We start from the raw sequence: 19,590 nt of genomic DNA, 5'->3' as shown, positions 1-19,590 counted from the left end.
AAAAAAACTTTCCTCTTAATCTATGATACTCAAAATGAATGTAGCAATATGTTACGATGTTACATCAATTACATTTCTAATCCCCTGATACAAAAAACTCAAGAGCCCTGTATGACAAAACATGACAAGAAGAGAGTTTGTGGAATTTTGCGCATAATAATTTTTGTCACATAAAACGTTGAATGACATATTTCTGAACAGACACATTTTATATAATCTTTGTAATTCAAAACACGGCATAAGGTGCAAAGTCTTTCTCGTTCTCCCAACAACATCTGACCAAAAGAGGGCAACTTTGATCATGACAGCATGACCTTCAGATTGAGAGCGCAGCCTTGGGTTTTTGAAATTCTGCTCGGCTCTTCATTCGAAGGTTGGGCGAAAGAGCGTATTGACTTGCTGCCTGCGACTTTGTTCATTTTACCTCTACAGCTGGAGGTTGGGGCAAATGTGGAATGCTAATAGTGTGACATTCTAAGGCTCATAGTAGCCGCACAGGTCTAATGGGATATCATGATATGACTTCTTCTTATCCGCAGTGACCGACGAATGTGTTTGGCACAACAATGACTGTGCCTCGGGGAGTGTAAGGAAATTGGAGGGATTTGAAGAACACAGCATCTGTAAATGAAGCTTTCAGTCAGCTCTGCTGGATGCTCTTGCAATCAGTCACCCGAGGCATCACTGTGATTACGGATGACCTCGATGCATCAGGCAGGGGGTCTATATGAAATAACCCTGTAAGGTGATGCCTTAGATCATAGTGTTTTACTTTGTGCATTTACAAATTGAATTTAACTTCAGCGCTCTTTGATTCATGGCATGTGAATGCGGTACTACCATTACACACAAAAGAAAAGAAAGACAGATTCTGCATTATCAGTAGACCCGTAGAAACCATTACAGCTTTCTTTAAAACCAATACATTTTCCATCACATCCATTAGAATGACTGACGGTTTCTATTGCTTTCTTTTTAGCAGAGAACACTTAAATAACACAAATTCAACCAAATAAGCAATAAAAATATGATACTTTTAAACCTTTTCCCAATCCTAGTCCCTTACCAGACAAGAAGTGAATTGATAAACTGAAAGATCGATATTTGTGTCCCCTTGTGGCCATACGTGTCTCCTAGTAGTGTTGTTGTGAGCACACATTCCTTTATTTTTTACAAATACACATGCATTTACAAAACCTTTGTGCAATGTCTAATAAAGATTAGATTAGATTCAACTTTATTGTCATTACACATATACAAGTACAGTGTAACGAAATGTAGTTTAGGTCTAACCAGAAGTGCAGTTAGCAAGTGCAGGATATACAGTTAGAATAAATACAGAATACAATATGAGAGAATATAATACAGTGGGCATGGACTATAAAAATATTTTGCAGTAGGAATGTTCTATGAAAATATGACAGTAGGTATATACTATGAACAATATATACAGATGGCTATATACTATGAACATTAATGTACAGGTGGCTATGAACAGATAATAATTTAGACTAAAATAGTGCAAGTGACTTAGGTATGCATAGATGATTGACATTGGCTATTAAAGTTGCAGTGCAATAGGTGAGTTAATGCAGTAGTTGAAGTTAATGCAGTTATTAAAGTTACGGTGCAATAACGATATAATGCAGTTAATACGATTTAATGCAGTAAATAGTTTGCAGTCCAGAAGATGAGTTAATGCAGTTTATAGGTTACAGAGCAGTAGATTAGTTAATCCATTAGTTAATAAAGGGTGCCAGTTTAACGTATTTTATGTTTCTAAAATAATGTATTAAGTTTGTTGTTATTATTATTATCATTATTATCAATGCCACAATAATAAGAAGTACGGCATGATTGTAGTCACATTGTTAACATTAGCTGCCAGAAAAAAAATTAAGTTATTATTATTAATATTTTATTTAAATGTTGTTTTATTTTAAATAAGTGATTTTTAAAATGTTGGTTTTGTACGGAGACTCATTTTTTATAGAATAATGATTTCGCTCACCGCCTCATGAACATCGGTCCCCGATTGGTCGCTTTGCGGAAGCGCGTCATATTGTTTACAAGTTAGTCGGATGTGGATTTGGTGCGATCATGTAACAACAGCTGATATTTTCTTGTTGTGTTTTGCAGACGTCACGCGTACTGCATGTTTAACTCGATCTAATTATTGTTAACAGTGTAACTATGCCTCGACACACACGTCAGTCAATTTAACGTACGTGTTTTGCTACAGCACATATTTCACGTCCTCGCATCGTTTTCTTGGCTCGGTTCTATTTTCACTTTTATCAAAAACGAGAAGCATCTACTAGCATTTCAATTCCGTCATTTTCTCCGAGTGTCAGTCAAGACGATGTTAAGCGGTAAATCGATGGACGAGATCCGATGGCTACTGGATGATTACGGAATAAAACATGGTCCCGTGGTCGGTAAGAGCCGTGAAATGTCTATTATTGTTATTTTAGCCAGTTCGGGTGTGAATGGGTTGTTTCTAGTTTTAAGGTGAATTAGATATTTTCGCGTTTAATAAATATGAAAAATCAACAGACTCCACGAGAGCCCTTTATGAGAAGAAGCTTAGAGAAGCCATGGCTAAACAGAGAAAAAAACCCCAGTCTGACAGGACAAATTATAGAGAAGATGCAGGTAAGTATATAAAGAACATCGTTTTACATGTTCAGCTTTAGATTTGTAATGGCACATGACACTATGATCATGTATTTCTTATTTTATTTTAACTGTGGCCTCATAGAGATCAGCTATCTTGGTCTACATCCATCCTAACTTGATTTGATTTCATGCTTTTACAATAGGGCAATACGTTTCATTAAAACATTCATAGGGACTGGCTTTTGTGATTTATATTTTAGACCTCTAAGATTAGAAATAATCTTGCAGTCTGTCTTCTGAAGCTTTAAGATAACCTATATGAAAAATAAAAGACGTGCTTGTATCCTTGCTTTATAGAGGAGGTCACCTACGTTCATCGTGACAGACCAGTAAGTAAAATCAAGATCACCTACGTATCTCTATTAAACTTTATGTGTATTCTTATTGGCATGTTAACTGTGCGTTTGTTCCTTTCAGGCACAGTATGATTTAGTAAGCAACAGGTAGGTGATTCTAAAATTCACAGTGTTTAAAATTGCTATGCTAAAGTTGTGAAACTAAAAGCAGGGTTTTTCGTTTCATCAGAACACTGCCTGATCATAGATGGGGGGAATACACGGATGAGTAAGTCATATTTTTCTAGTGTATTAAAATAAGTGTCAATAAACTAAATGCTGTTATTGTATTTTTGAAGGCTTCCTATATATAGGACACAGGAATATCGCAACATGACACAGTCCAAAAACTCACATTATGATTTAGTAAGCGACAGGTAAGTGATTATGAAACTTATAGTTGTCTAAATTCTGATTATGAAATAGTTAAACTAACAGTTTTTTTTTACGGTTCACCAGAGCACAGCCTGGTTATAGATATGGGGGCTACACGGATGAGTAAGTCGTCTTTTTCTATTGACTAAAATAAGTGTCAATGAACTAAACGCTGTAATTTCATTTTTGAAGGCTTCCTATATATAGGTCACAGGAATATCGCAACATGACACAGTCCAAAAACTCACATTATGATTTAGTAAGCGACAGGTAAGTGATTATGAAATTTATAGTTGTCTAAATTCTGATTATGAAATAGTTAACTAACAGCATTTTTTTACGGTTCACCAGAGCACAGTCTGGTTATAGATATGGGGGCTACACGGATGAGTAAGTTGTCTTTGTTAGTGTATACTGATTTAGACTGAATGTGTGATATATAATTAAAACAGTGAATCTGTTTTTAAGGCCTCCTATATATAGATCACAGGCATCATATCGCAACCTGCCACTGTCCAGAAACTTGCCCCCAGAGTCTCAAAGCAAAGAACCACCAGAGAACGGTTCAACACGTCTGGTTCCAGTTTGGTTACAGATATTAGTCTTTTTAATTGTGTCTGGACTTCTGTACTTGGTTTTTATAAACATGGAATCTGCAGATCCCATCGAAAGACTGACATAGCGACTTTTATTTTGTCATCTTATCAACTAAATGTTACAACAGATTCAATATGTTGGGTGCTTTTTTAACAACTGGCAGCATACAATGCTTATTTAACATGCATTGTATGTTCTTTAACTCCTTTGTGAATTTCAGGGAAGTGCGTGTTACAGGATGCACCTGTTGAAGTATTTTTATGACATTTAATTTCTGATTATCTGTTTCTAGGTCAAGCTACAGTATAGTTTTGCATATTCCATTGCTTGTTTTTCTGACTGCTAAAACCTGCTAACCTTTAAATTAGTATTAAAGTCACACTTTATGTAGAATTGATGTTCATGGGTTGTACAATAGGTTTTTTTTCTAATATTCGAGTGTCTGACTTTTGTTTGGATAGCCTTAAGTCACATTGAATGTCATGACAAATCTGGATATAACTTAATCTGAAAACCACTTCTGTTTCTTTGCAGTTGTCTTTGAAATCACATAAGGCATTTGCCAAAATTGATTTTTTTAATGGTAAAATAAAAGACTACAAATAGCCTTACACGTACCAAAAACATACAACAAAAGAACAACCATTATTTCTACAAATTGCACAACTTGGATGTAACAGTATTCACCAGCAGTGTTTCATGTTACTTTTTGGGAATTTTGCTCTTTAAAACATCATTTTTATGGGCACACTATTACAGTAAATAAAGGAAGATAAACTGGCTTAAATCAACAAAACTAAACAAATGGAGTGCGAGTAGTGTTCCTGTTTCTTTGTTCAGTACATGTCTCTAGTTCACAGTGAAAAAGAGTTTAAGCATCCAGATCTGGTAATAGAGTTCAGAGAGAAAATTTTCATATCAAAACCCAAAAAGTAACAAACAAGACAATTAAAATAGACCTGTCTAAGTGACGTGCTGTGATGAAGTTTGTTCATAGGGTTTTCTGTCCCTTTTCCCAGCTGTGATTAACCAAACAATGTTTACACCGGGTCTTTAAACACAACTGTAGTAGAAAAAAATAATATTCAAATTATATTGGCTCTCAGAGAGAGAACACATTTCACAGTTTTCGAGTCTTTACCTGCAACAATATGGGAAGACCTCGGGAGAGGTTGGACATAAAGTACCTCCAAGAACCAAAAGCCCTTTTTAACTATGTTAGTGCAACAGCTAGTGTTGTTCTGTAGTGTCACCTCTATTTCATGTCTCATGATGTCAGCATTTACTTATGGCAAAAATTCTCCCATATCTTTTTTTCAAAAAGAAAAAACGTCAACCAATGACAATCCTGATACCACTGCAACCAAAAGAAAGTTACAAATTGAAGGAAATGATTTCTGTGGCCTTTTGGTTGGTACAGGTCATTAAAACATCAACTTCAGTCAGACCAGTTTAGAGACGCCTCGGTTTGCTGAAACAGGAAAGCATACAACCAATTAGAATACAGCTATGTCTTTGTCAAATAAAGCAAATTAAACCCAGATCAGTTGTTCTAGACAAATTCAGTGAATGTTACAACCTCGTGTCATTGAAAATATGTATATGACTCTTCTGTGGAATACAAAACAGATATATTGAGAAACGCTGACTTTGGAATGACATGAGGGGAAGAAAATAATAAATTTAAAATTTTTGGCTAAAGTATCTTTTTAAATAAAACTGTCAGCCAAATGCGTAATGTATGTAAATTCTAAAACAGTTGTGGAAGTCAAATTCATAGCCAATATTGAATCATTCAATGTTTAATATACAGCAGCGTGAAGCAGGAATTTGAACAACATTTTCAACCAGATTTTATGATGGGCAGTTACGCAGAATGCCAGATTTTGGCAACCAAAATGTATTTTTACTTGTGACTCTACCATAATTATATCAATGCTATCTTAAATGCCTCACCTGAACAAACTCGCACTAGCTTTCTTTTAACATTTCCATCACTGGATTGTCAAGGCTATGTATGTGTTGTCAACACCTGTAATTACAAAACACAACTGTTCCGTGAATAAAACATTTCATTCCGATGCCTGAATATTTTTTAAATCATGACATTACTTACAAGTCCTGCTCTCTCGTTCCAGTTCAGTGGGTTTTCTCACTTTCTTGCAGTACACTTTGGCAAAAATCAGAATGGCACATGTTGCTACCACAAAGGTCAGACCAGAAACCACTAAACTGATAACCACTGGGCTCATCACCGGATCCACTTCTGAGATTGCCATGAAACATAAAGCTTGCATTAGGTTAATATTAAGTTATAATTAATACCCTCAAACAAAATAATCTTAGATCTTTAGAATTTAATATCCACACAGGATGAAACCACGACAATACAGAAAAATTGAGGAAACACTTGAGTCCTGTATGCCTTACCTCGTATGGAGATGGGTAAAGGCTGACTTTCTCTCGAGATAAATGTCCGCTCTCCAGTCTGGACCTTGTATAAACAACAGTAGTAACCTTCATTACTGGACTGGGCATTAGAGAAGGTGAAAGTGACAGTGGGAGTGAGGGCTGGCAAAGAGTGCCGCACAGTCCCATTGGGTCTGATCAGGCGCAGCTGAAAGGAACCTCCCGGGTACTGAGGTTGAGTGAAGCAGGTGACATTGAAACTTTGTCCCCGGATGACCCAGCCTGGCCGTGCTTCAGGAGAGGTGTTGTACCAGATTTGAGGAGTGTGAATCTCCACTGAAGACAGAAAATAAAGGTTAGTCTAGATAAGTGATCCATCGAAGTTTCAGAAATGGCATTATTGGTTTCGGCCGAAATAAAAGCCAAAATATCCAGTGCCTGCACGTGTCCCTTCAGTGCTGGCGCTCGCTTTCACTCTAGGTGTTATCAAAGGATGATCATGTAAGCGCACCACAACAAAGGTTGAAACTAACAAATATAACAAGAACAGCTCAAAACCAGCAGACAGAAAATGACACGCAAGTGTGATACACGACTGTGCGTGGCCGGTTTCTTGTTTCTTTATTATCGGAGATCATGCGCATTGACTCGTGCATGTGTTAAAGCCGAACTTTAAACACCGCAAACTCTTAATATGTGAACGATTAGCAGAATGATCGGTCAGTAAGTGATGGTGTATCTAACGTAAGTAGTGATATCACTGCAGGTCATTTTAAGCCCGTTTACATGAACAGACCCCCTCCGTGTTCTGCGTGTTGTTTTCATTTAAATGATCGTGCACCATATATAAACTTCTTGTATTAGCAAGAGCTGCCTAGTTTGCCTATAACTTGACTACTGTTATGTATATAATAATATTCCAGAATAATTCTAAAACTTCAGGGTTTAGATGAAAGGTAAAAAAGCTTTTAGTGTTTCAACCCACGATTTCGTTTCGGTGCATCACTAGTCTAGATATCACAGATCATCAAGACGTTTACATTTATGGCTTAGAATCTTTTGTCCTGTGGAGGCAAACACGATTACTTACAGACTGTGATGTTGATCAAGTTGCTATGCGGAGAATTTCCTGAGGGGGAGTTCCCCACTTTGCTGTGAATCCTGTACAGACAACTGTAGCTGCCCTGGTGAGAGATTTCCAGGTCCGACAGGGTCAAATCCACGGTCAGCTGCCTGGGGTCAGCTCGCTGGGTCACCAGTGGAGTGCTCACACCTCTTTTGTACAGATGAAAGTCAATGACAGACTGCCAGTATGGGGCAGTGCATTTAAAGTGAACAGCCTCTCCGGCCGAATAGACATAGAACCGCGAGTGAATAGACAGGGTAGGTGCAGGAAGTTTACCTTGATAAAGAAACAAATTTGACTACATATTTTCAACACATAATAAAAAGCATCCAAAACTTTTCAAATCTTTCAATACGTTTATTTTAATTTTACCCGTGCACTCCACTCCAGCATCTTCATCGTGTGTACACATTCCCTCATTGAGGTTGCGTTCACAAAGGTCGAGGGCAAACTCATCGCCCGAACATTTCATATCCCTCCACAACACCTCTCCGCTGGGCCGTCCGAAACGAGCGCCATTCGGAACATCCAACACAAAACCACAGTTGAGCTCTCTGCAAACAACCGCAGCGTCTTCGAGATCCCAACCCCGCTGGCACACGGTACCCCACTGATGCACCTGTCGTATCTCCACTCTTCCAGAACACCTTTCTCCTGGTCTGTCGTTCCAAAGTCTGGTGATGGCTTCATCTGTGAAAATATTGGGGAAAAAATGTATCTAATCCATATAAGATGTTTATCGATTGGCATCTCAGAAGATGACATCGTACTCACCAAATGCATGAACATCCTCAACAGCAACATTACATCCTGTTTCAAAAACGAGAAAGTTGCAATAAGCACATAACCAGACAAAACGCGTTTAAGCTCGACTCTTAAAGTTTATGAAACAAACAATCTAAGTTCAAGCATAAAGTTGTTTACACATCGTGTCACACTTTCGTTCTAAATGTTCAATGAATTGTACTAACCGAGCATTACCAGGCCCAGGAGAAACCTCGACATTGTAGATTTCCCATGTAACGCAGGTACAAGGGCTTTTAGCTCATTTATTGACTAACTAAAGGACTTAATGTCGATGCAAGTAGCCCCAAAGCTGATGTTTGATTTAAAGTCTCGGTCCGTTCGTGGAGAAGGAACAAGTTGCTGCATAGCACTTCAGTTTCCTAGCTGGCTAACTAGCGCTTCTGAATATCTTCAAGGTCTCTATTCATTGGCAGGTGATTAACAAACATATTATTGATCATATGCCATACTGAAAAGACGTAACGCTGAATAATATCGCGAACCAATTCAGATATAGAATCTACCTGTGGGACGGCTACTGTGCTAACGCTAGCCTTTAGTGAGGAGTTTCTCGCAAAGCGTGATAAAATAAAGGTTTACAACAGCTAAGCACATAGATATGTATTCGGTAACGTTTTTTTAATTAGAGTTCCTTTCGGTTGCGGCATTTCCCCAAACAATGTCACGATGAGGCAGATGAGGTGAATTTGGATGTTTTCATGTCTCTACTCCTGTGGCAGACCCGTGACGTTGCCGTCGAGTTGCGCAACACTTGCGCACAATAAACATTCAACCACGTTGATTGGCTCGAGGACTTGTATTTTATAAAATTGTAAAATATATGATCTTATTTGGTAAAAGTACAAAATTAAATATTCACATACATACATACATACGTGTCGCGAGGGCGTTTAGAAATATCCTTGCTACTGTTCAATCCTATTTTTAATTTGAATTAATTTACTAGTTATTCTATTTAAGTCTTTTCACCATTGCACGGGTATTAAAATAACGTTTTGTCCATACCACACGCTAAATTATCTTCCAGCAGCATGTGTGAAGATTACGGACATCGCCACCCTTTTCGACAGTCTTTTTCTGCGCATAAATCCTGCGATGACACCTAGCGGATCAAGTTAGCATTACCAAACAGGAAGTTCACAATTCCTTTACGCCACATTAGTTAATGATCAAAATGCACGAATCTTGCTTTGGGGTACGGTGTTTAAATGATCGCTTTTTATATGGAATTTACAAATACAACGGCCTTTATGAATTAATCATTATAAACACGTCTTAGTTGTGCGCTTTCAGTTCAAATTTTTTGTTACAGTTAAAATAAACAAAAGGCAAATTAAAAGATACTTTACACGTACAAGTTAATACATATAATTTGACAAAACTGGCGAATTAATATTATGTCCAAATACGAATGTAATTCCGAGCACAGCCCTCTCTGTCGGCGGCCTAGTTCTTTTTAATTGGATAAGCAATCGGTCTGTCGCGAGAGAGGAACAGGCTGGACGTCCACCGCCGTGCAAACCGTTATCCACCTGCGTACACGTAATCTACAATATGCCGGTACGACTAAAACAATTTATGCGCGAAACGCACCGACCTGTCGCTATTCTATCGTGAGGTTACGTGTACTTTGAAATATATGTATTTGACACGAAATGTCCCACGGAAGCGCAAGTGAACAACAGGTGGAATCCGAGGACAATCCAGACCTGGAAGTATCCATACTTCACCGTTGATCTCTCCGCCCCTAAGAGAAACCATAGCAAAGGCACCCCAACCGTAAAACTCATCTCACCGGAAAGAGGCTGAATAACACGTTTGGAAATGGATCGTTTCAGTGAGCAAAAGACAATCCTCCGCGGTGACGTGACGTTGAGAGGAGCGAGGACGCGAAGCCAGTACTATACAGTTCTATCGGAATCATGCCGCTTTGCGTCCGGTGGCAATATCGCGTTTTAATGAACTCTCGTTGTATGTTTTTCTGCCCGCGAGAGTGTTTGTAGACTTTTGGAGTTCATAATGCCTGTGAGCAACGGATCGGTGATGGATGTGCACTCGGACTATGTGAAAATAAAGGCGCATTACGCTGGGTGAGTGTTGTGAACTTGCGCAGGTGAAGGTGCGCTTTTGGTTTAAAGTTGGCCTGCAGTGTTTTGGCTTTAAAGGGCGTAGGTGCCGTCCGCTCAGTAACTTTTCTATGTCAAGCGAAATATATTTGTGTCATTCCAGCAGAGGGCAAGCGTTTTGACATTTTAAACTTTTTATGTCTCCCGAGTGTATTTTGGTTCTTGTTTCCAAATGTTTAGTTCCCTCTAATAAAAGTTAATCGTCGATTCATCAATTACTAATAGAAAGAAACAAGCAAAAAATACGAAAAACTGTTATTCGTATATCTGAAATATTGTTGCAGAGCAGGTTGTGTAAAAACTAATGGTAGCAGCCTAATATTTTTCTAGTCTTTACTTTTATGAGAACTTTTATTAGTTTATAAAATAAAACAACAGGGAGTTTAAGTGTTAACATATATTGGAGCTTTTATTAGTTTATAAAAGAAAACTATAGGAAAGTTTAAGTCTTTACATATACTGGAACTTGTATTAGTTTATAAAAGAAAACTAAAGGACAGTTTAAGTCTTTACATATGATTCTATTGGATACAGTAGTATTTAGTTTTGGTTTTAGTTTGATTTGTTGCGGATAAAATTCCAGTTTTCTAGAGGTCTCGGGTTTTATGGGATAGAAATGTCTTTGCTGTGGTGCATGATTTACTGTGCCCACGAAAAATAACAATCATAAAGGGTCAATCACCTAAACACGGTTCTTAGGTGGTTGAAAATGTATTAAGAGTTACATTTAGGCGGGTTTTAAAGCAGCTTAAATGGGTAAAGACTGATCTCTTGAATTGGTAGGACTGGTTTTGACCCCCAATTGGCCTCTGTCGTCATACATTCCTTCAACAGTAGTAAATGAAGTGATGTTTTCTGGACTTTTTGTTATGAAGTAGCATGAATTACACATTCAATCTGGTCAGGAGAGATGGATAGAAACCATCACTTGCCTTTAGTCAACAAAGTGAATGATTTCATCTTCTGATCCAAACCTTAATGTGTGCCACCGCAAAGGCACGGGTTGACTAAAAATAAAAATTCTGTAATCTATCCTGATTCTGTTTTCTCATATATAAAAAAGAATTCGGAGCACGTCATGAAAGTCTGTGGATATTAAAATTGGATTCCCTGCGCAAAACACCATATTTCTTCATGATGCCTTTATTTGTCTGAAAATAACTAAGAAAATGGATTGAAATAAAAGAAACCGGGAGGTTTGAAATGGTGCCATTTGTGTTTGTGTGAAAATTACAAAATGTTCTATTATTTGAGATGTGTTGTTTAACTTTTAGACCCTCATTGTGTTAAAATGATTATGGCTTTCGTTTACGTTTTTTAAAGAATAAGGAACATGGATTCTTCACTCTTATCTTATTAACATTCCTCCTTTGGGATGGTTTTGTACATGTGTTGATGTTGTAAATTGCTCAAGTGTTATGTTGATAGAAGGACGGGTTAATGGACAACATAGCTTTTTCTTGGACTGCTTTAATATCTGCATTTTTTCATCTTTCAAGGTTATGTCAATCACACTAAAAGGGTTTAGATTGACCTTTGAATCGACAGCACGGTCACCTGACGTAGTGCAGGTGAATGTACATGGGAAGTTGAGCACAGATCTAGTTCCTCATTGTCTCTGGAAGTGTGAATTCCCTCTCTTTTTTAAAGGGGCCCTCCGAATTTGTGTCGTCCTTCTGAGCGTGTCCTTCTGAGCGTTTTGAAAGCTTTGGCGATTTCTACTTCTAAAAATATTTTGGAGGACGTTAGCACCAAGCGGGAAGGATCTGGGTATCTGGCTGACGATCTGAGCAGGCAGTTGCCTAGCAACCAGTCATAAGCCTCAATAATAGCTCTTTATTTGGTGGAGATTCCGGGAGCTGTTTTGAGCTCAGACCTTAGGGTTTCAGTCCAAGTATTCTGTGTTGAGCAATCAAAAGAGAGATGGTGTGGTTGTATATAGCTCATCACAAAGAAGGAAATTGCTTGATAGTCAACGTTGGTTTAGCAGCACTTTACATTTTTTAACAGACAAAAACCAAAAGTTGTTTTCATGCCGGGGAAGCATTAAAGGCGTAGCAAGCTGTTTACCACACACAAAATTCCTGACTTTGCGGCAGCAGTTGAGTCTTCTGATTTTTGTTTGTGATACAATTCGAGTCAACAATTTAGCTCCTACCTAGCCAACAGAGCTTTTATCACACTACAAGCCATCACGCTCACCAAGATCTCAAAACTCAGGACTTTTGATAACACCTAGAATAATAAAATCCACCAAAGGGGGTCGAGCTTTCTCATACGTAGCACCTAAACTCTGGAATAGCCTTCCCGACGCTATTCGAGGATCAGACACACTCGCCCAATTTAAATCTAGATTAAAGACACATCTTTTCAGCCAAGCATTCACTTAATGGAAATATGCTAAATAAACCACCGGGAGACTGCTGACATTAGATATTATTTACTAGAATAATTTAACTTGTTATATTAACACCATGCAATGTGTTTTACCTCTTGTGTTTTCCGGTTTTTCTTATTTTCCCCTGTAAACCTGCTTTGGAACAATGCACATTGTGAAAAGCGCTATATAATTCAAATTTAATTGACAAATTGAATTGAATTGAATATTAGAGCTAGGATTGGTGACCGAGAGCTTCATTCCTTTTGTAAGAGTTTTCAGGGTCTTTTTCTACCATTCCAGGTTGTTTTTATAGTTCGGTCTGGCATCTCAATTAGAAACGTGCGTTTACAGCAGGGTGTGTGCCTTATGATTCATCCTGCACATGTGAAGTACATCTGCTATCCCAAATTGTTCAAGATTCACGAGTGGTCGGCTCATTCAAAGTGACTTGGGTTGTTTCTAGTACATGACAGAAATAAGGCAGGTCACACGTGTCTATTATTGTGAAATGACGTTTTTCTCGAATGGAGCGGTCTGGAGTTCATCAGGATTCTAGAAACTGTTTTATAAAAAAATACATCAGAGCCAATCCTCTATATGATATCATTCTTATGATAACTCTGGCTTGCTGCTATAAAAAGGTCATATGGGGATGGGATAATGTGGATGAGTAATTCATAGCAGAATGTTTAGATTTTGGGTGGACTGTCTCTTTAAAATCAGTGAGTGCACTTTTGTAATACTGCTGACATCATTTCTTATGAGGTCTTTTAGTGCTGATGAATTTTTGCTCAATGTCATCTCACTGTTTTCAGAGTTTCTTACTTTGTCTTGTGATTTCACCGTGTGTTCTTCTGGGTCACACCTTTGTCACATGTTTGAGTTGTGATGGTGATGCTGTGTCAGATGCCAAATGCATGTGTGATGACTTCCAAATCCAGCGTAAAGGGATATTTCACCCAAAAATGAAAATTAGGTCATCATTAACTCACCCTCATCTCATTCAAACCTGAATTACTTTTTTCTTTCGCAGAATACAAAAGAAGATATTTTTAAGAAAGTTTGTACCGAACCGCTCCGGCACCCGTACGCTTATGGCATTCTTTAAAATATTTTTTTCTTTTGTGTTCTGCAGAAGAAAGAAAGTCCAACAGGTTTGAAATGACAAGAAGTTGAGTGATCGACGACATCATTTTCATTTTGGGGTAAACCAATAATCACTTTAAAGAGAATCAGAAATGTGCTTTTCTTTAGTATTAATAACAAGCTTTTGGTTGTCTGTCTTTTCATACTGTACCATCGTTCTCTGCTTTAATATGGAGTGAGAAATTAACACCTCTGAAATGACTTTATTTAACTGCTGACGTCCTCGGGGATGGTTAGCACTTATTACAGTTAATCAGAAATGTTTCACATGGCTTGCTCTGGAATTTAATCTTTCTGCCTCCCTCTGCGCTTTCATCAAGTCTAACCAGCAACTGCGTAAGGGACTCCTAACATTTATCTGCTTATCAGAGTCTAGAGTCGTGTGGTGGGAGATCTTTTCACCCTAGGCCATGTGGGTGTTGAGGATGGGGGGGGCACGAGGGCTGGGTGGCATGAGGGCTGGATGGCAGATGATGGATTCATGATGATGGTTTCCCTGCTGAGGGCCAAGCTGCTACAGAATCTTCTCAGCAGTAAACAGACATGCATAATATATGGGATTGTCATGCTTCACAATTGTCTTCACCTGTCCGCTTTTACGCAGAAAAAAACTATTTTGTGCTTTAGTAGATTTAATGAAAAGAAATGATTAAAATATACTTCATATAATTATGTTCCTGGTGTAACAAAAAAAGTTAAAATCATTTTGTATAATTTTTAAGAAAATCCAACTAAATTGTAATAATGTTAAACCCATTTAAATTGGTCCAATTAAGTTTACTTATTTATTTTGTGAGACTACATAAATAATTTTTGTAGATATAACTACTATGTCTGTTGATCTGTAGTTCCCAGCATGCTTTGTGTCTGACTGAGAAATTCATTTTCAAGATGTCATTATAAGTTTTTTTTCAGTAAAAAAAGTGTTTTGTGTCGATTTATCTTTGAGGATTTGAAGAGAGAGAAAATTTTTTTTTAATTTAGGTTTTTTAAGTTGGTACCGTTGTTCAGAAGAGCGGTGCTTGTGCCTAGTCCAAGGGAGGCAAAATATTCATGAAGTGTATTATTTCATTTATTGAGCAGTAACTGTGCTAATGCCAGCACAGAGACCTCCAGTCTGTTCTTACTTGACCATCTATGTTGTAAAAAAAATAGTATATTTCAATATGAAAGTAAGTGATCCGTGAAGTTTGAGTTAGACACATGATTTTGGTCAGCGTAATTCTTTTGTATACTTTAAGTAACATTTACTTGATATTTTAACAAAAACTAAATGTATTTAATACGTAGAAGTAAGTAAGTAGTAAGTCGTACTTGAATTATAGCAGCAAATTTACTTATTATTCTGTATTTGGTGTGCAGCTTTTATATAAAAATATATACATAGCAGTGTATATATGCTTAAAATGAATTGAAGAACTGACAAGTCTAATAAAACAAACGTTTCAGAGAAGCAGATTTTTTGAATAACATCTTTAAAGTGATGGTTCATCCAAAAATCAAAGTCATTATTTACTCAGCCTCTTGTCATAGTCATGATCCTGCCTCTCCTTGTCTTGGTTTTCGAGTCATGTGGCAGGATCATGTCAGTCCCATGTGTTTTGTGTGGAGAAAGAGCATTGTTTTGGTTTGTCACGCCATGCTCTCTCTCCCGCCCCCTTGTTTTCCTGTTAACGGCCCATTAGTGTTAGTCTTGTCACCGGCCCTGGTCCATCTTTCCCTTAGTGTTTCATTCCCCTCACCTGCCTCGTGCAATCCTCCTGTTAGCTTGCCTTTAGTGTTTCATTCATGTCACCTGCCGCCACTCTCCCTGTGTGATCAGACCTCGTTAGTGTTTCCCTTTATCTAGTCCCAGTGTCCCTCGTCGCTTCATTGCCATTATCATTTCTGTTCATAGTAACCTAACCTTGTTGGATTCTTCCTGTTTGTGGATTATCTTGTTCCTGTTCAAAGTTTGTGGGTTTTGTTGGATTATTATTCAAAGGACTTCATTTGTTTTGTCCCCCTTGTGGGAAGTTTTAGTTTTCATTTGTGTCTTGGTTTTTGTTTGTTTTCCCCATCGTGGGTCTTTTGTTTAAATAAAGTTTTGTTTGTATCTCACGTCACCTGCGCTTGGGTTCTGTCCCTAACCGTGACAGTCATTTCAAACCTGTATGACTTTCTTCCACAGAACACAAAAGATATTTAGAAGAAAGTTGGTCATCAACACCCATTAACTTTTATTGCATGGACACAAAACCAGTTTCACAAGTCAGTTGGTGCAAATACTGTTTGGTTGGCAACATTCTTCAGAATATCTTTTATGTTCTGTGTCAGAAAAAAAGTCGAAAATGATGTCAGACTTTTCATTTTTGGGTGAACTATCCCTTTAAGACTTGGAAATAGCAATTAAGCTCTGAAGAAAGCTATGAGATTATGTAAAAACACAAACATTAGTGCCAATGCAGAAGAGAGCATTTTAAGGTAATTTAATCATTTCTCTGTAATATTGTTTAGGAAGCACTATGCACTCTGTTGTACCCTGAAACTGAGCTTGTTTCTTCCAGTATGTAGTGTGAAAGTGGGGCAGGGACCACCAGACCAGGCAGCTGTGTACTAGGGGTTGAAAGAAAAGTCTCTTGTGTATACAGACAGATGTGGCTTGTTTGGCTTTGGCTTCTTTCTTTTAAAGCCACATCTAGAGCTCATGTGACTGAGACATGGTTTGTTTAGAAATGCAGAAGGCATTTATGCAAATGTTTAATGAAAAGACTATTGAAGATTTATTGTTTGTAAATAAAAACGCATAGAGCAAATGTACTCTGACACATGCAATATATTAAAGTCCAGCGGTCCAATGTTTAACTTAGTAGGATCTGGTGACAGAAATACAATATTATATACATAACTATGTCTTCAGAGGTGTATAAAGACCTTATCCTAGAATGAGCTCCACACACCGGGGGTCCCCTTGCACGAAATTGACCATGTTGTTTCTACAGTAGCCCTAAGCCAGGGGTCGGCAACCCGTGGCTCTTCTGCCCCCCTGCTGCGGCTCCCTGCGGTCTTTATAAGACCCTTTTTATGCCTGGTATTAAGATGTGTTTTTTGGTTGATCGTATCACAAGTGGACGAAAGAGGCACATACCCGTTTACACCTGGGGCTGTAATCAGTATATTTTGTTCACTTTTGACTACTTCTGTCCTGATTTCTTCAAGAAATATCTGAAAAAGCATACACATTTACCCAGCCATACACACACCCAGTATTAGCTTTTTCAGATATTTCATTAGAATAGACTAAATAAGTGCATGCAATGTACATATCAGCGCGACCGGAGTTGACAGAAAAAAATATCTATATAGAGCAGCGGTTTGTTTCAGATGTGAGATGTCGCCGAACACTGTATGCGTGTGTTAGAAATGGATTGGTGAGAAAACATTCTGCTTGGAACGTTTTTCGATTTTTAATCAAACTTTTATGTCTTCAGCATAGTTAAAATCCTGTCTGGTTAGCGTGCTTCTTATAATGTTCACACATGATGTCCATGGTGGAAAGTAGGCGGTCTCTTGTGGCTGGTCTCCAAATGCATCAAAAACAAAAGTTCACAGAAAAAAGCTGAAGTCTAACTAAAGAAGCGATCGCAACACCGCGACACTACTCCCCTATTGCAACACTCCCATTTATTGCCAGGGACAAAAATGTATAAATTGCTAACATCTATTCTAAATACAATCCAAAATGGGTCTTTTGGTCGCAAAGGTTACTGACCCCTGCCCTAAATGGACAAACTGCTCTACAAAACACATTTCATAAATATGTTATCTCCTTCGGCAAAGAAGTCAAAACGTGACGACATCTTAGCGCTGTGTCAGCCACTGTTGTGCTTCGAAAGGGAGTGGTTGAGTGAGCCGTTGGATGCAATTCACAACCTCAATGCTAGATGAAGCTAAATACACTGGACATGCACTTTAATCAATCAAAATACTTATTGATTGATTATTGATATTTAATATAATGCAACCAAAATAATCTTGAAATGCTGAAGTGGATGAGAACAGCTCTCCAATTTGTAAAAAATTATGATTTCTGTATTAAATGTCTATGTGTTTCTATAGGGACATGCGGATCTCTGACCTGGACTCAGCAATGACGTATAATGAGCTGTGTGAGGAGGTGAGAGTGATGTGCGGGGTCCGCAGAGAGCTGCCAATAACGCTCAAATGGATTGATGATGAAGGTTTGTATGACCTCTGAACTTTGTCTCACAATCAGGGCTGGTGATAATGCAAACTTAATAAGTGTTGCCAAGATTTGAAGACTTTAAGACTGTTGGTTCCGATTGGGTTGAGTGGCTGTTTACATCATTTCATTTTGCTTAAGGGGACCCATGTACCATCTCCTCTCAGATGGAGCTGGAAGAAGCATTCCGCATCTATAGCCGGAACCAGAGGTCTGGACTCCTCCTACATGGTATCTATCACAACATTCAAATTGTCATTTTTACACTGAGTGGCTAAATCATTTAATACAAGTCTGCTGTCCTCATGCATCCCTGTCTATAAATAGATTAAACCCCTGGACTGACTCACACTAATCTCTCTCTCTCTTTCTCGCTCAGTGTTCCCTAGCATTCCTGAAAGGCCAGGTATGCCGTGCCCAGGAGAAGATAGTAAGTTTTCATCACAGTTCATGGCATGTGATCATTATGAGTCCTGGTCTGGTTTAATGACATCATTCTGTTTGCTACAGTGATTCAATTCAGAAAATATGTATACAATAAAGATTTTCTGTAAAGCGAACATTACTGCAAGAATAACACAGTATTGGTGTTGCCGGGCCGTTGCTTTGGCTTTCTAATAATTTTTATGTCTCAGGTCAGTCGTCCACCCTCGTTCAATATTTTAGTTCTTGGTTATCCTTGATGTCATTCAAGCATGTCATAGCACAAATGGTTCTTCTCTATGGTTGTTCCTGTTCTTTGGCAGTCCTGTCAAAAATGCACTTGTACCTTTTTCGTCTGTGAAACACAAAAGAAGATGCGTTGAGAAATGTCTTTGTGTTTATGTGTCCGTACGATGGACGCCAATGGGGGCTAATGTAATATGGTTGGCCAAGTTATTTAAAATATTGTTTGTGTTCTGCAGAGAAAGAAAGTCATACCGGTTTGGATACATTACATCGGTTTGGGTTTCTATGCTTCGTTTGAACAGCTCAACAACATGGCCAAATCTTTCCATATTCATTACGGTACACTCACACGGGGAGTCAGCGTCAATGCTTCTCATTTACTTTGAATGTGTGCTGTCATGCATTGCCGAACTGAATTGTGAGTCCGTCGGCGTAGCATCACTGGTGTCGCTTGAGGCAGATTTGTAAAATTTCCAACTTTTGAAGGGCAACGCAGGCGAACGCGTCGGCCACGCTTCAGACACGCCCTCCGTCAAGCGTTGACACTAATGCCCCGTGTGAATGCAGGGTCACAGTTTGGCTATTACTTAAAAAAAATTGGATTCACGTTGATTTTTATAGCAGTACTGGTGAAAAATATTGTGTCTCTCATTGGGGCAGGTAACTGCACAGTAATTCTGTGTTAATGTGCAGTCTCGAGGGCCAGACAGAGCTGAACT

General features: G+C 38.3%; 3 protein-coding genes across 9 annotated transcripts in view; 2 read left to right on the top strand and 1 right to left on the bottom strand.

The window, feature by feature from the left end:
• Positions 1-2,019: 2,019 nt before the first annotated feature.
• Positions 2,020-4,966, top strand: LOC306900756 (uncharacterized protein). 2 transcript variants are annotated; one of them, XM_079468029.1, is made up of 10 exons: positions 2,020-2,438; positions 2,557-2,655; positions 2,977-3,008; positions 3,097-3,122; positions 3,205-3,243; positions 3,314-3,391; positions 3,474-3,512; positions 3,582-3,659; positions 3,741-3,779; positions 3,858-4,966. In XM_079468029.1, the coding sequence occupies exons 1-10, from the start codon at positions 2,363-2,365 to the stop codon at positions 4,069-4,071; spliced, it is 720 nt and encodes a 239-aa protein (XP_079324155.1). In that variant the 5' UTR covers positions 2,020-2,362; the 3' UTR covers positions 4,072-4,966. The 2 variants fall into 2 exon arrangements, with proteins under 2 accessions (XP_079324155.1, XP_079324154.1); XM_079468028.1 differs by having other exon boundaries at positions 2,049-2,438; positions 3,597-3,659; positions 3,858-4,775.
• LOC306900754 (uncharacterized protein) lies at positions 4,548-10,235 on the bottom strand. 5 transcript variants are annotated; one of them, XR_013787323.1, is made up of 9 exons: positions 9,334-9,508; positions 8,296-8,331; positions 7,894-8,211; positions 7,486-7,797; positions 6,417-6,731; positions 6,103-6,252; positions 5,943-6,018; positions 5,128-5,457; positions 4,548-5,049 (listed from the first exon to the last, which is right to left on the bottom strand). XR_013787323.1 is itself a non-coding variant. In XM_079468023.1 (8 exons), the coding sequence occupies exons 1-7, from the start codon at positions 8,524-8,526 to the stop codon at positions 5,981-5,983; spliced, it is 1,203 nt and encodes a 400-aa protein (XP_079324149.1). In that variant the 5' UTR covers positions 8,527-10,235; the 3' UTR covers positions 4,548-5,457; positions 5,943-5,980. The 5 variants fall into 5 exon arrangements, 3 of the variants coding, with proteins under 3 accessions (XP_079324149.1, XP_079324151.1, XP_079324150.1); XR_013787324.1 differs by having other exon boundaries at positions 8,493-9,422; XM_079468023.1 differs by having other exon boundaries at positions 4,548-5,457; positions 8,493-10,235.
• Positions 9,793-19,590, top strand: part of prkcz (protein kinase C, zeta) — a 69,434-nt gene continuing 59,636 nt past the window's right edge. Inside the window, exons 1-4 of one of the 2 annotated variants that reach the window (XM_079468019.1) lie at positions 9,793-10,418; positions 18,079-18,200; positions 18,344-18,433; positions 18,582-18,632. In XM_079468019.1, the coding sequence (XP_079324145.1) occupies positions 10,348-10,418; positions 18,079-18,200; positions 18,344-18,433; positions 18,582-18,632 (334 nt within the window). In that variant the 5' untranslated portion in view covers positions 9,793-10,347. The remainder of the gene's footprint in view (positions 10,419-18,078; positions 18,201-18,343; positions 18,434-18,581; positions 18,633-19,590) is intronic. The other variant, XM_079468018.1, reaches the window with a different exon arrangement.

The sequence above is a fragment of the Barbatula barbatula genome (genome assembly GCF_947034865.1).
Source record: "Barbatula barbatula genome assembly, chromosome: 11".
In the NCBI taxonomy this organism is placed as follows: Eukaryota; Metazoa; Chordata; class Actinopteri; order Cypriniformes; family Nemacheilidae; genus Barbatula; species Barbatula barbatula.
This window is presented reverse-complemented; position numbering and strand designations above follow the sequence as displayed.

Excerpts from the sequence above, each read along its gene's own strand:
- LOC306900756 (XM_079468029.1), top strand. The coding sequence starts at position 2,363 with ATGTTAAGCGGTAAATCGATGGACGAGATCCGATGGCTACTGGATGAT. Across the intron at positions 2,439-2,556 it reads AAAACATGGTCCCGTGGTCG|ACTCCACGAGAGCCCTTTAT; the intron begins GTAAGAGCCGTG and ends AAAAATCAACAG. Across the intron at positions 3,009-3,096 it reads ACGTTCATCGTGACAGACCA|GCACAGTATGATTTAGTAAG; the intron begins GTAAGTAAAATC and ends TGTTCCTTTCAG.
- LOC306900754 (XM_079468023.1), bottom strand. The coding sequence starts at position 8,526 with ATGTCGAGGTTTCTCCTGGGCCTGGTAATGCTCG. Across the intron at positions 8,212-8,295 it reads TGAGGATGTTCATGCATTTG|ATGAAGCCATCACCAGACTT; the intron begins GTGAGTACGATG and ends ATATTTTCACAG. Across the intron at positions 6,019-6,102 it reads GGAACGAGAGAGCAGGACTT|GTGTTGACAACACATACATA; the intron begins GTAAGTAATGTC and ends TTGTAATTACAG.